A 12,881-nucleotide genomic window follows, 5' to 3' on the forward strand; every position below is an offset into this window, starting at 1 on the left:
TCCCCTCTCCCGCCCCCGACTCCCGGCGCGGTTCTGCCACCGCCGCCCGACTCCCGACTCAGCCCTCTCAGCCATTTGCGCCTCCTTTTATAGGCGGTCGCCGACCAATCAGCGGCGAGCGGAATCCCTCTCCGACCGGTGATGTGAGGCCGGGCTCGCGCGCGTGCGCAGTCCGGGGGAGGCCGAGTGTGTGTGTGTGGGGTGGGGGGAGGGAGGGAGGAGTGGAAGGGGAGGGGGGGGGAGGAGGGAGCAGCTCACAGGAACCCTCCAAAAAAAAGATGGCGGCGGGCTCGGATCTGCTGGATGAGGTTTTCCTGAACACGGAGGTGGATGAGAAGGTGGTGAGCGACCTGGTGGGCTCCCTAGAGTCCCAGCTGGCGGCCTCCGGCCACCACCACCAGCACCACAAGGCGCAGGAGCCCCTGCGGGCCGCTGGGGGGCTGCTGGGGAACCATGTTGTGAGCGGCGGCAGCGGCAGCGGCAGCCCTAGCCCCAGCCCTGGAGGAGTTGTAGTAGGAGGCAGCGCGAATGCCCAAACGGAGAGCGGCGGCGGCGGCGGCAAGATGGGACTGAGCGCCCCGGAGATCACAAAAGCAGGTACGGTGCCGTGCCGCGGGCAGGGCTGGGGGCGCGGGGCCTCCCCTCCCCCTCCGCGCTCCCCCCCGCTCCGTCCCCTCTCCCCCCTCGGCGCTTTGGCACCCCCGGGGCTCCGAGGTGGGCATCGGCCCTGCGGGGCCTCCCCGCGCCGTGTCCCCCCGCCGCCCGTCCCCTCGCGCGGCTCCGCGTTCCCTCCCCTTTATTTTCCCTCCCGCTCACCGGAGGATGTTCTGTCGCGTGTGTGGGGGTCGGTTCCCCCGGCCCGGCCGTGTCACTCCTCTGCCGTCCCTTCTTCTTTATATATTTTTTTTCTGCTCCGTCCGTCGGCGGGGTTGAAAGCTCACAGCCCACCCGTGGGGTGACGGCGGTACCGCGCGGCCCGGGGCTGCCCCCAACCTCCCCCCCTTCCCCCCCCAACCTCCTCCTGCAGAGGTGGGGGCTGCGGAGGGAATCCCTCTCCGTAGTGCCCCCTCCCCGAAGCGCTGGGGGTGTCATTAATCATGACATCTATTTCCTGCAGAGGAGGAAGCCGGGGAGGGGGGATTTCGAGGGGAGGAAGTCCCTCGGAACGCTGCCCCCCACCCGCTGTTTCTCTTCAGCCCCCTCCTCTCCTGTCGGGGGTTCGGAGGGACGCTCCGCTCCGCCCGTTCCCGCGCTGCCCTCAAGGGGGGGGTGGTGTCACAGAGCGGGGAGGGGGGGTCGGGGCGCAGGGACCCCGCCTGGGGTTGCGCCCCCTCCGTGTGCGGCGGTGCTGGGACTGAGGGCTCACCCCTTGGGAATGGAGGTAAGCTGGTTTGCGGGGGAATAGTAATAGCCACAACAATTAAGAAGTCTCCCCAGAATCTCTCTGCAATTCCTCCCCTCCCCCCGTTTTTATACTTTATTCTTCTTTGCTTTTTCTCTTCTCGCTAAAGCCTAAGAAGATACAACAGCCCTTCTGTCACAATTAATGAAGCTCTTCCAGGAGGACCTCCTTCACCTTTACAACGTACATCTCAATATTTGCCTGTCACTACTGCCTTCCCGTTTCTGTCTGCTTAGGGCCAGGATCCAGGCTGTCTGTGATGTTACTGGTGATAACACCAGGCCTCCTCGGGGGGGGGCACAAGGATTATTCAGGACAAGAAGCTACATCATCTTGTGCCTTCTTAAAATCAGCTTTGCTTTTTATTTATTTATTTTATAACTGTCTTTGGCTGTGGGAACTTCAGATACAACAGAACAAATTCTGTAATAAGCTGGCACGGTCTTCTTGTAGACCTCTCCAGGTCTTGCAGTACTTCTTACCTTGTCAGGCTGATGATTTTCTTTCCCTTCAAGTTTCTTATTTTGTTGTCGTGGAGCCTCCTGCTCTAACTCTGTAGGAGATGAAAGGATTAGTAGGTAACATGTGCTGGGCGTAGAGAATGTGTCTTGTTAATGTGTCTTCTATTGCCTTTTTCCCCTCTTGCAGTTGCAGCCCTTCTGATAAGTGTGTTATCAGGCTCTAGAATGGAGAAGAGGTCTAAGATGATCTTCTTTCTTCCTTTCCACTGTCCATTTCAAATCTGTTTTCCCTATTTTTGTGCACTGTAGTGATGAGAGCGAGGATGTTATCATTTGTATTGAACCTGTCAGTATTTGATGGGAAATTGCAAGCTTCAGGACAGTGTCTTAAAATCCATCTTCAGTTTGTATTCTGTCCCATTTTCTTGGCTCTGTGGAGAAGGCTTGGTGATGAGGGAGGATGTTCTGTTTTGGCAGAGTTCTCCTCCCGCTCATTCTCTCTGTTTAACCTTGTTGTTGTTTTGCAGGAGCAGGAGGAGTGCAAGGAGGTGTTATTAATCATAACACCAGGTCCCAGACTTCAGCTCTGGATGGAGCCACCACGACGAGCACCAGCACCACCACTGCAGCGGCAGGAGGATCCGAGGTCACTGCTGCTCCAGGGACCCTCAGTCAGGGCAAATCGGTGGTTATCAGCACCATGGCGACTGCCTTGTCCACCAGGAATGGCAAGATTGGGACCACGACAGTGCAAACTTTGAATGGTAGTAACGTGGTGATGAACTCTCACCACACAGGAAGTGCTGCTTTCTCTGGGACTCCAGTGACCGCCAACCCCGCTTCTGCACCTGCTGTTGCCCCTCTTGTTAACAATGGACCTGGATCTGTGGGAAAAGGAAATACTGTTAACGCCGTTTTGCCGTCAGCTTCCAACACTGTCATCCAGACTTCTTTCCTTAATACTGCTGTGTCCTCTGCATCTTCCTCCTCGCCCACAGTTATCTCTTCACAGCCGCCACCGAGTGTTGGAAGTGGGGGCCCTACGGTCACACTCGTGAGGCCCCCGATTCACACAGCAGGACCCACGGTAGCCGCAGCTGGCGCGGCCACTCAGAATGGGAGCAATACTGTGATCAATTCAACCATCAGTGTGGGGAGTTTTCCTGCTGTTGCTACAGCCACTGTGGGATCTGGAGTTTCCCTCCAAACAACGCTTGTGAATAGCCAGTCTGGTTCCAGCGTGCCAGCGGCTCCTACCACACAGGTCATCAAATCTGAGTCTCCTAAAACTATAGTGCAGGCAGTATCCCAACAGCAGACGCTGGCTACTGCTGGCCAGCCCAGTACTACAGGGGGTAACATGATTATTGGGCAAACTATGCAAGCTGGGCTCACCAATGTTGCCCCCAATCCTGGTGGGATACCTCCTGCAGCACCTGGCACCCCTACGGGAATGGCTAAAGGCACTGCCAACACGGTGGCACAAACTCTACCGAGGACTCCAACAGCAACTACGAGTGGAATCAGAGCAACTTTGACTCCTACAGTTTTAGCACCTCGTTTGCCTCAGCCACCTCAGAATCCCACTAACATTCAGAATTTTCAGTTACCACCAGGTAAGCAGAAGCTCAAGGGCTTCTTGTTTCGGGAATGTGATTCTTGCAGGGAGGAAGGTCTCTTGCTGTTTAGTTGTGAAAAAAGGTGTTATATTTAACAATGGGAATTGTCTGGTGTGGTGTAGTAGCATAGTAGCATTCCACTACTTAGTGTATTTTTTCAGGTGACCAAAAATGTCTCGTGTGCAATAATAATTTGGAAATTGTCTGGTGTCGTCTTTACAATGTTGAGTGCAGATGAAGCTGCAAACTGCCAAGTATGACAATGAAACATTATCAAATGAAGTGCTGCTATTTCATTTTCACAGAAGGCGTTTTAAGGCAGTTTTGTTGGTAGTTTGTATAACCTTTGCATGCTGTTCTGTTCCCACTCTGTCCCTGCATGCCCCCGGTACCGTAGAGCTCTCTTGAATAGAGAAACTGCAGATACAACACAAGAAAACTACCTTCTTTTCCTTTAAATACCTTCAAAGTGTGACTTAAAAACTCACACGTTTGGAGCTTATGATGATCTTTTCAGTCACTGTAGTTCTGATACAAAAGGCAGTCTCCCTCTGTCCTTACCTCACCCTGTTGTGTCTAGGGTTGCAGCTTTTGTAGTAGCTAGTATCGTGCTTAGTGCAGAGCATCTCTGGGCAAGGAATGTAGTCCTGACCACAGTGGGTGAGTAAAAAGTAGGATTAGAAGCATTTCTGGCTTGAGAACTGTTCTGTTCTTCTTCAAATATCCTAGATTTGTGCATTTAAAATTACATGTTTACTCTTATATTGAAGCTGACCTGTTCATGTATCCAGTTTCGTTTTTAACTGAAAGTACTCACATGAACCTACACGTAGATCTGTCTTTTTGATAGTATGTAGTAATAGGTGTATTCTCAGTATTCACAGTTTTCAGGATAGCATTCAGAGAGCAACTAACTGTGCTTTGTTGCTGGTGCCTCATGAAGGCAGCAGCATTTGTGTATCGCCTGTTTCATTCTGTCTTTGTAAAAGTACACCTACTGGGACACCTCAGCGACCTCAAAGCAGTGCACCTGCTGAGTAAGGCAGACCAGAAGCCAGGCAGCATTACTACACACTGTCTGTTTGGGTAATGTGTTATTTGTGATATGTGATGCTGTGTAGTTTGATGAAGTCTGTTGAGCGTTCTGTACGTGGCATAAATATTCCTCATTTTTTGTGTGTGTAGAGAATTATTCCCTGTATGAATAATATGAATGAGACATGGTGCTAATTTTAAAAAGAAAAACATCCTAAAACTCAAACCTTGAAATCCTCATGTTTGATTTGGAGCTTGTAGGTCGGTAGGCTGGAAAAGCCTTATTTATTGCCACAGCGTATCAGAAGATTTTTCAGGCTTGCAGTCTATTGCCTTGCCTTGTATACCTGTGTTTTTACTAATGCTGCATTATAAATCTGATTATGGGAAAAATACTACCACCGAGTCCAGTGGGACCTTTTTTCCAGGTAGCTGCTGTTTTCAAACCACCATAGCATACTGAAATGTGTTACACTTAGAAGCAGCATTGCCAGTCCTTAAGCATAATTGGGCCATAAATTGCTCCTTTGGAGGTCTCGATAGATCAAAGTAAAGCAATACAGTTACTAAACACTTGGGCTTTTTTATTAAGCACTTTTCTTGTCTGTCCTATACTTTTAAGAATATTTATAACTTCAAAAGAATAGCATGACTTGTAACATAAGCCTACCTACATGAGTGGATACGTAGAAATTAGATTCTTGTGTGGTAACTCAGGCTTAATACTGGTGTATTTTCTTTTCAGTGTAGCAATTGTTGCTTTTTGTTTTAATTTCTTTGGTTGATTTTCTGCACTTTGCCAATGTAGCCAACTTTGCAAATACTTTGCATGAAGCACATCTTGCAGAGCAGAACACTTAGCAAGTGATGGATGCTGAGCTTTTAGAAGCATCTCACAGGTGCGAGGGCTGAGCACTGCAGAAAAATCTAGTGTCTGCAAGTGCTCTGATCTTCAGAAGTGTTCATATGCATTCATAGTGAAAGCAGAATAGACGACTGTTTTTGAGATGTAATTTCAAGTTACATTGTGATAGGCCAGATTTTTAAAGGCAGCTTGGTAGTATGAAAGTGCAGCTGTAGTGCCTGTATGTTGAACATCTACTGCATGCACCAAATCTGCAGCCATAGGTGTATGCTTGAAGTTAGCACTGCGTGCTGATGGTTTTATAAGACAGTGCATGAAACAGCTTGAGATTAGAGACTGAACGTGTCACTTTTTATACTGCTGTTTACAGATACCCACAGAATTCTTGTGGAGGTTTGACCAATGAGAAGCATGTGTTTTATAGCTATTTTCATGTCTTGATATACTGTTTCTGGCTCTCCAAAGTACTGTTACAGTTTCACATAGCTGAAAAGCAGAATATAAAATGTTGTAAGCCTGGAACTTGGTTAAAGGTTTCTAATGTTCTCTTAAAAAGAGCGTGTGGAAAATGTTTGATCAACACTCTTTAAAATATATTACTTTAAGATCGATGCTTTATATCCTGTTGAAGTGACTGTGTAACAAGCATCAACTGACCAAATTAGAGGTGTTTGGATTGCTAATGGGATGAGGTGGTTGTGAGCTTACTGCATTCTGCTCCGTCATTTCCCAAAGAAACTGGGCTACTCCAAGCATCTGTGCATTGATAAGTTTCCCACTATTGACATCTTTGAAGAAGAGGACTGTTGTGCTTCGTGGTCCAATTGGGCAGATCAGGGTAGTGAATGTCCAAGAGTAAACTTATTTATGGCTTGTTAGCAGAGACAGAAATGTTGACAAATAATTTGCTAGGGGACAGGGAGGGAGGAACCCACGTCTGTTTCTCTTTATACATGCTACTTTGAAGATGCAGCATCTTTTGAAATTGTGTCTGGACATAAATCATAGTTGGTTCTTTGTTTTGGAGTCCTTCGAGCAATATACGAAACGTGTTGGGTACGGTCATCTGGTAAGAGGTAGGGAAATGTATGAGTTTGTTCAAGCATTGCCAGTGTTTTCCTGTTACAGATGCACTTTTATGCTGGATTTCCTAAGATTAAACCTTGGCAATGTAGGAGTTCACAAAGTGACTCGAGGCCATCACTGCACGTGGTGCAATCACCTTGTAAAATGACCAACTTGTGTGCTTTCAGAGCTCCCTTTAAAATACTGTCTTCTCCTGCAATGCTGTAATAGTTTAGAACCAAAGTCCAAGAGGTTATGCTCACTGTAACAGTGTTGTCAACTTGAGGGTTCAAAGATTTGATTTCTGTTCTTGGAGGTGCTTTATGTTGTTAATCTCTTCTGCTTCATTTTCTGTGTACAGGCATCTCCTGATAACCTGTGAAGTGCCTCATAGGGCAGGGGCAGACTGGGAAGTGCTGCATGTGTGCAGGAAGAACTAAATGTGGCTGGGAGCTCTTCTGGACCGTTTTCTAGCTTAGGTGACAATGAAATCTGGACACCTTTGCTTCCCTCAGTTCCCTCTTTTTCTTTTGTTTTCTGAGATAATATCAGTGCTTACAAAGAATTGCTGGCTTGATCCTGAGGGCTGTCTTTTCTTTTCTGAGTAATCAAAGTTGTGACACTTAATTCTGTTTGAAGATAGGATAGGTTGGTTTTACAGATTTTTTTGGAGCTCCTGACCAGCATTTGTGTTTCCAGTAGTGCAGTCAGTCAGCTGCAGTAGAACAGCTATCACAAGTTCGTTTCACTTTTTATCTAATGATGAAACACCCATATTGCTTTTACAAAATTCCATTGCATCCCCCAGCAGCTGGTTAAGGGCGTGAGACTTGGCTTCCTTCACCACATTCTGTTTTGGGGGGCTTTTCTTGTGCTGTTTCTGTAGTGGCTGCAGGATGGGTCCTTTCTCAGCTGTGAAAGTGACTGCCTCTTTAAGAAGTTGGGTTCTAGAACTCCTAACAGCTAACTCCTAACAGCTCACCTGTAGGTGAGCCCTGCAGTTGGGCCCAGCTTACTGCTGATACTGTCCAGGAGTGAACGGTGCTGTTCAGCAGCAGACCTCGGAGCATGGCCTACTACTATTCACCCTTTGCAGGTGGGATACTTCACTTGGTTTCTACAGCAGTTGACTTTCCCTTTCAAACCAACTGTTTTCAGCTTGTGTCCGTTGCACAGTAAGGACTCTGATGTCCCAGTCCTTGGTTTTTCTGACCTTAGGATGGGAAAACTACTGACGCACATGCTTAGTTTAAAATGTATTCAGGTCCTGTCTGCTTGAGCAGTGCTACTTTTTGAGTTGGTATCACTGAAAAGTAATTTCTGCGGTGTTAGTACAGTTTCCTTTGGTGATGAGTTGGGCTCTAGGCTGTTGGGAAAGACAAGTGGATTTAAGGAGAAAAGGTGATAGGATAAGAAGAATGAGACTACACTTAAGTTGTAAAATATTCTGTGTTACTTTTTCCAACTGAAGATGGCGTTCTGTGGGTTACTTTGTGCTTAAAACATGTACCCCAGAGGTGCCTAAAACAATTAGGAACAATAAAAGTATAAATGCCTACTTCCGTAATCTTAAGCAGCACAGAAAGAAACAGAAGAAATAATATGAAGTAGTGGAATGTAGTTCTTGCTATTTCTCACTGACTGGGAAGCGAGTTCAAACATATCCTGATGAAAACTGCCCTGTGTTGTGCACGTGCTGCTGATGTTTTGCCTATTAACTGTGCTGGCATGGCTGTATTTTGTTAGGAAAAAAAAAAAAGCATAATGCACAGTGATAATAGGAGCTTTTTATAGTGTGTTTTACTTTCATGGCATTTTACAGAGCTTAACCCTCGCAGCATGCTCGTGTGGTTGATAAATAAAGTAGTACAAATGCTGCTTTAAAGCTGGAGGAAAGAGCAAGTTGGAGAAGTTCTGACTTGCTGAAGGCCATGAAGGAATCAGTATTGAGCCAAGATTTGAGCTTAGGAGTCCTGTAGCTGGCGTGTAAAGTGCTCTCTCTTTCTGAAAGATAACTGTGGATCAGTGCTGCTGAGCTCTTCTGGGTGAGGGGTGGTTTTCATGTTCAAATCATGCATCAGCAAAAGGAACATTCTGCTTTATTTGAAATCTGTTACATCAGATCTGCCATATGTCACCAGACTGAAAGTTGTGTTTGTTCTCACTGCGACTTTTTAATTAAGGAATCCTGCATGCTTAGCTTTGTACCCCAGAGAACTTAAAAATGAGAGCTGTGTGATGGAATTTGTTGCTGCTGTTACAATGAATGTCACGAAGCCAACAAACGCTTTGTTTCTGTACATTTGATGAAGGTGTCTCTAAGTGTTGAGATTTAATGTGAAGTGCAGAAGTTGTGCTTCTCCTAAGCTTTGAACCCTACCAACTTTGACTGCTTACCTTTCAGTTCTGTTACAGAGTGTATTCTTGTCCCCAGCAATCTTTGGAAGAGCATGTGTGGATTTGTTTTATAGATCTATCTAGACTTTAAACTGTGGTTTTTGGGGGCTTTGGGGTAACACTGCTTGTGCTGTCGGTAGGGAGCTACAAAAACTATAAACGAGCGCGTCTTTCCTTCGAGGCATTTTGCACTCTGCTGCTTCAGGATGCTCTGTGGTGTTGGTGTGTTCGGTGAGCTGAATGAATGCTCCACGCCTGGGAATGCACGTGGCTCACTTGTAACTGCAGCAGATTGGTTTGAGGACCACATGTTTGGCTGCTGCCCAGGGCTTGAGCCACTCACACAGGGTGCTGCAGCACAGATAGCAGCTGAAGGTGAAACTGTGACTGCTTTGGGTGCTGGTGCACTGAAGACACAAATAAGGAGGTATCACAACTCTCTTCAAACAAAACCTTTTGTTGTATGAAAGTCCTTATTATTGTTTGTCTTCTCTGCTCTGGGAAATGATATGGAAATAGAGTCCCAAGAAATGCATGAAGTAGTTCAGGGACACAATTGAAAATGCAGGTATTGGCTTAAGTGGTCTTTAACACAGAGAAGAGAGGGGTTTGCAGAGGGCCTGCTCTGGTGAAAGCTATGTGATGGGATGCTGATGGTGTCTTTGCTATGAACCAGAGAGAGAAGCTGCTAACAAATGGGGCATTTTAAACATTTCTGGGTTGTTATTTGCAGGGTTTTTTTTTTTTTTTTTTGGTCAGAAATGTCTGAAATGAACTTTTTGCCTGAAAATACTCACTCTTGCCAGGGGTTTTGTGTATTGAAACTTTTATAAAGTTTGTAATGCCCTTTAACTGTCTGAATCCACTCCTGGAGTGTGATGCCATGGCTTGATGGGAACAGGAATGCTTCTGCCAGCTGGGAGGGGGTGGAACCACGTCAAATTTCATTGTTCGCCGTGTTATCTCTTGTGAGAAATATTTAAAGAAATGAGATGTATGGAAAAAAAAATAGTTGGAAATTGTCTTTCGCACAGCTGAACACGGCGGTAGGAAGGGATGCGCAGCAGTGTTTCGCAGGCTGCTCTTCTGTTTGCTCATCTCTGAGCGTGGCACAGCTTCCCCCGGTGCTGCTGGGGCTGTGGGCTCTGTGGGCTCAGGATGGCCGTCTCCTATGGGCAGGCTGTGTGCAGCTGTTCCAGGGAGGTCTCTGGGGATGTTCAGGCTTTGTCTTTTGTGTTGTTACAAGTTGGTAATGCCTTAACTTGAATTTGCTTCTGAACTAATCAGGATTTTAGCTGAATTCATGAAGTTGCTGTTTGTTTATACTGAGATAGACTTAAAAGCTGTCTAATCTTTCTCGTCTGGGTTCAGGTTTTGCTGTACCAACCCTCTTCCTGCTAAAAGAAGGGCAGTGGATGATGCACTAATTGTGCTTTATATGACGTGGTTATGTCCACACTGCAGGTTGTAACTGAATTATTGTGGCAAAATGGTCCCATCCCCACCTGAAAGGCTGGGAGAAGTGCAAATACTATATGCAGAGGCTGTAATTTAAACAGGTGTAAAGATTGTCATCACCCATACTTCAAATTAAATGGGGTTTTTTCATTGAGGGCAAAGAGACATGAACAGGTTACCCTAAAAAACACACTGCTGCCTCAGGAGGAATTGACTTTTTTTCCTTCTTTTGCCTCAGCTTAATCTTGACTTTTTACCCCAGTTCTATGCTGCAGTCGTTTCCTTCCAGAAATGCTGGTGTTTTCCTGGAGGCATAGCAGTGTCAAGGAACCAAAGGCCAAGTTTTTGCCAGAGCCTTCTTCTGCCTTAGAGTAATTCTCTTCATGTGTCCTCAGAGTAGTATCTTAAGGTAAACTGAAATAATTCTTGAGCCCTTCCGTATGCCTGGAAGTCTTTTCAGTATAGATTCTTTTTGATGAGGACATTTTTTTATTATCATCTCTGTGTAATAGTATAGGTTATGAATATCTAAGCAAGAACTAAGTGATACCTATAAGGAGTGCTGCCCCTGCAGTGTGTTCTGCATAGGCAGACTTTGGCAGCTCTGCTCTTAAAGCTGTGTACAAATACAGATAATCTCTGGCCCTGTAGTTGTTGTCAGGTTAGAAATAACATTTAAAAAATACGACTTTCTGTTCTTGTATTACCAGTAATAGAAGGTTATCCTTTCAATATAAAAGGCTGACTCTCAGCAAAATGCATAAATAGATTATAAATCCTTTTACCCAGGGACAGTGCTTTTGCTCTGTATTTATACAGGAGTTAGTGCAAGATTTGACTGCTGCCATGTTCTTTTTGAGGTATTTAGAAAAGTATATTGATAAAAAAAAATTGAGTAACTTGTTGTCCGTATAGAACTATTTGTATGTTAGAACTGTAATTTGTTAGCAGCAGTCGGCTTTGATTTTGATGCTTTTTTCCTTAAATTCATTACTGAAATATATTTTTTTCCATAACATGTTGTAGCCAATACCTGGACAACTGGTAAATTAGAATTAGCATCACTGTGTAATGTTGTTCTACATGGCTAGTGGGACTGTTCCACGACGTTTTATTGAATGAAGCCACTTCAGTTAAAGTGGTCTAGATTATCATTACAACTCAATTAACACGTGATTTCTAGAGTAGCCGAGCTGTTAAAAACCACCCTTGTGCTTATGCATGGAATAAAGCATGTGCTGGATGCTGTACAGCCACCCAGTGCAGGTTTGGCTGCAAAATGTGTTCCAGGTGACAGAGAATAAACAACTCTGAGCTCTGAGGTTTATTGCCATGCTCCTGTCCTTCCTAAATGGCTTGGGGTGCAGCAAGGCTGCACTGAGCCATCCCTGCTCCTTCCTTCAGCCAATTAGTTGGGTATTTCTGCAAGGTAGGGTTACACAGAATGCATCTCCCAGGAGTTGCAGCATCGGGTGCATTTAGCGTAAGCAGCCGTGTGGCGAGTGGGACCAGTTGCACCTCTGAGTCAGAGCCGCAGGGAGCAATTGCACACCTGTGGCCAAAGAGTCACAGAACAGGACCAGAAGTGTGTTGGAGAGGTTGGTGCAGGAGGTGGGACGGGGTCTGAAGCAGGAAGGCTGAGAGTGGCTCAGTTGTGCAGAAGTTTATGGGAAAGCTTGAGCAGCTGTTAGTTCATAATAAACACACACGTGGTCGTGTTTGCAGTAGTGTTAAGGGTGGATTGGAAAAAGAGGCAAGTGTTCATGCCATGAACCTCAAGCTCGTGTTTCCTACCATTCTTCCTTTTTTCAGCATATCCTTTGGTTTTCTTTCCTCTCTCTGTGGGGGAGGGGAGGGAAGGCACTAATTATTTATAAGTGTTAGTCATACCTAGTCATTAAGCTTAGTCATTACTCAGGACTGTGCATTTGATGGTTAGTAAACTCAAAACTAGACTTCACTTTGTTTAAAAGCTTTGAGTGCAGGCTTAGAGGTGAGAAAATACTTTTCTTCTTTTCTTCTAGTTGGTGCTACTTAATAAGTGTTTCTGTCAGCCAAAGTGGTGTGTAATATCATGGCCCCATCGCTGGTTTGTGTTTGAACTCACGGGCATTGTGCATAGCGTATTCTCAAAGTGGAGTGATTTCTACATTGGTGATGACAGCCTTAAAATCACAGAGTGTTTCTGCAGGGATTGGAGGTGAAGGTTCCTGTGAGGCTCTCCTGGTAGCTGTTGTCCAGCGTGGGCTCTGTGGCTCCAATTGAAGAGGCAGCCCCAGCAGGGGATCCCATCACTGCCTAAAATCGCCCAGGGTGCACCTAGAGTAGAGCAGGTCATGGTGTGCTTGGTTTGAGGTGTTGCTGTTTGAAGGAAGGTGATGTGGATTTACTTCTTTATTCCTCACTCTGTGTTTGTTTGCAGGCTGTGCTAAGTTCAAAGCTTGAACATTTCCATTTCATCCTGTGCATGAACCACTGTAGTGTGTTGATGCACCTTGCTCCGGAAAACCTCTGTGCCAGAAATGAAGACTAGTTGAGTTTTAAAATCTCCTGCTTAGAATAACGTGGAAATAATTAAC

At 46.0% G+C, this 12,881-nt stretch overlaps 1 protein-coding gene across 2 annotated transcripts in view; it reads left to right on the top strand.

Annotated features, from left to right (window-relative positions):
* Positions 1-253: 253 nt before the first annotated feature.
* TAF4 (TATA-box binding protein associated factor 4) overlaps positions 254-12,881 on the top strand; it is a 36,085-nt gene continuing 23,457 nt past the window's right edge. For both annotated transcript variants that reach the window (XM_042832455.1, XM_042832456.1), the window contains exons 1-2: positions 254-597; positions 2,391-3,479. In XM_042832455.1, the coding sequence (XP_042688389.1) occupies positions 279-597; positions 2,391-3,479 (1,408 nt within the window). In that variant the 5' untranslated portion in view covers positions 254-278. The remainder of the gene's footprint in view (positions 598-2,390; positions 3,480-12,881) is intronic.

The sequence above is a fragment of the Centrocercus urophasianus genome, unplaced genomic scaffold (assembly GCF_019232065.1).
Source record: "Centrocercus urophasianus isolate 14NV4802_14NV808 unplaced genomic scaffold, USGS_Curo_1.0 seq_38, whole genome shotgun sequence".
Lineage (NCBI taxonomy): Eukaryota > Metazoa > Chordata > Aves > Galliformes > Phasianidae > Centrocercus > Centrocercus urophasianus.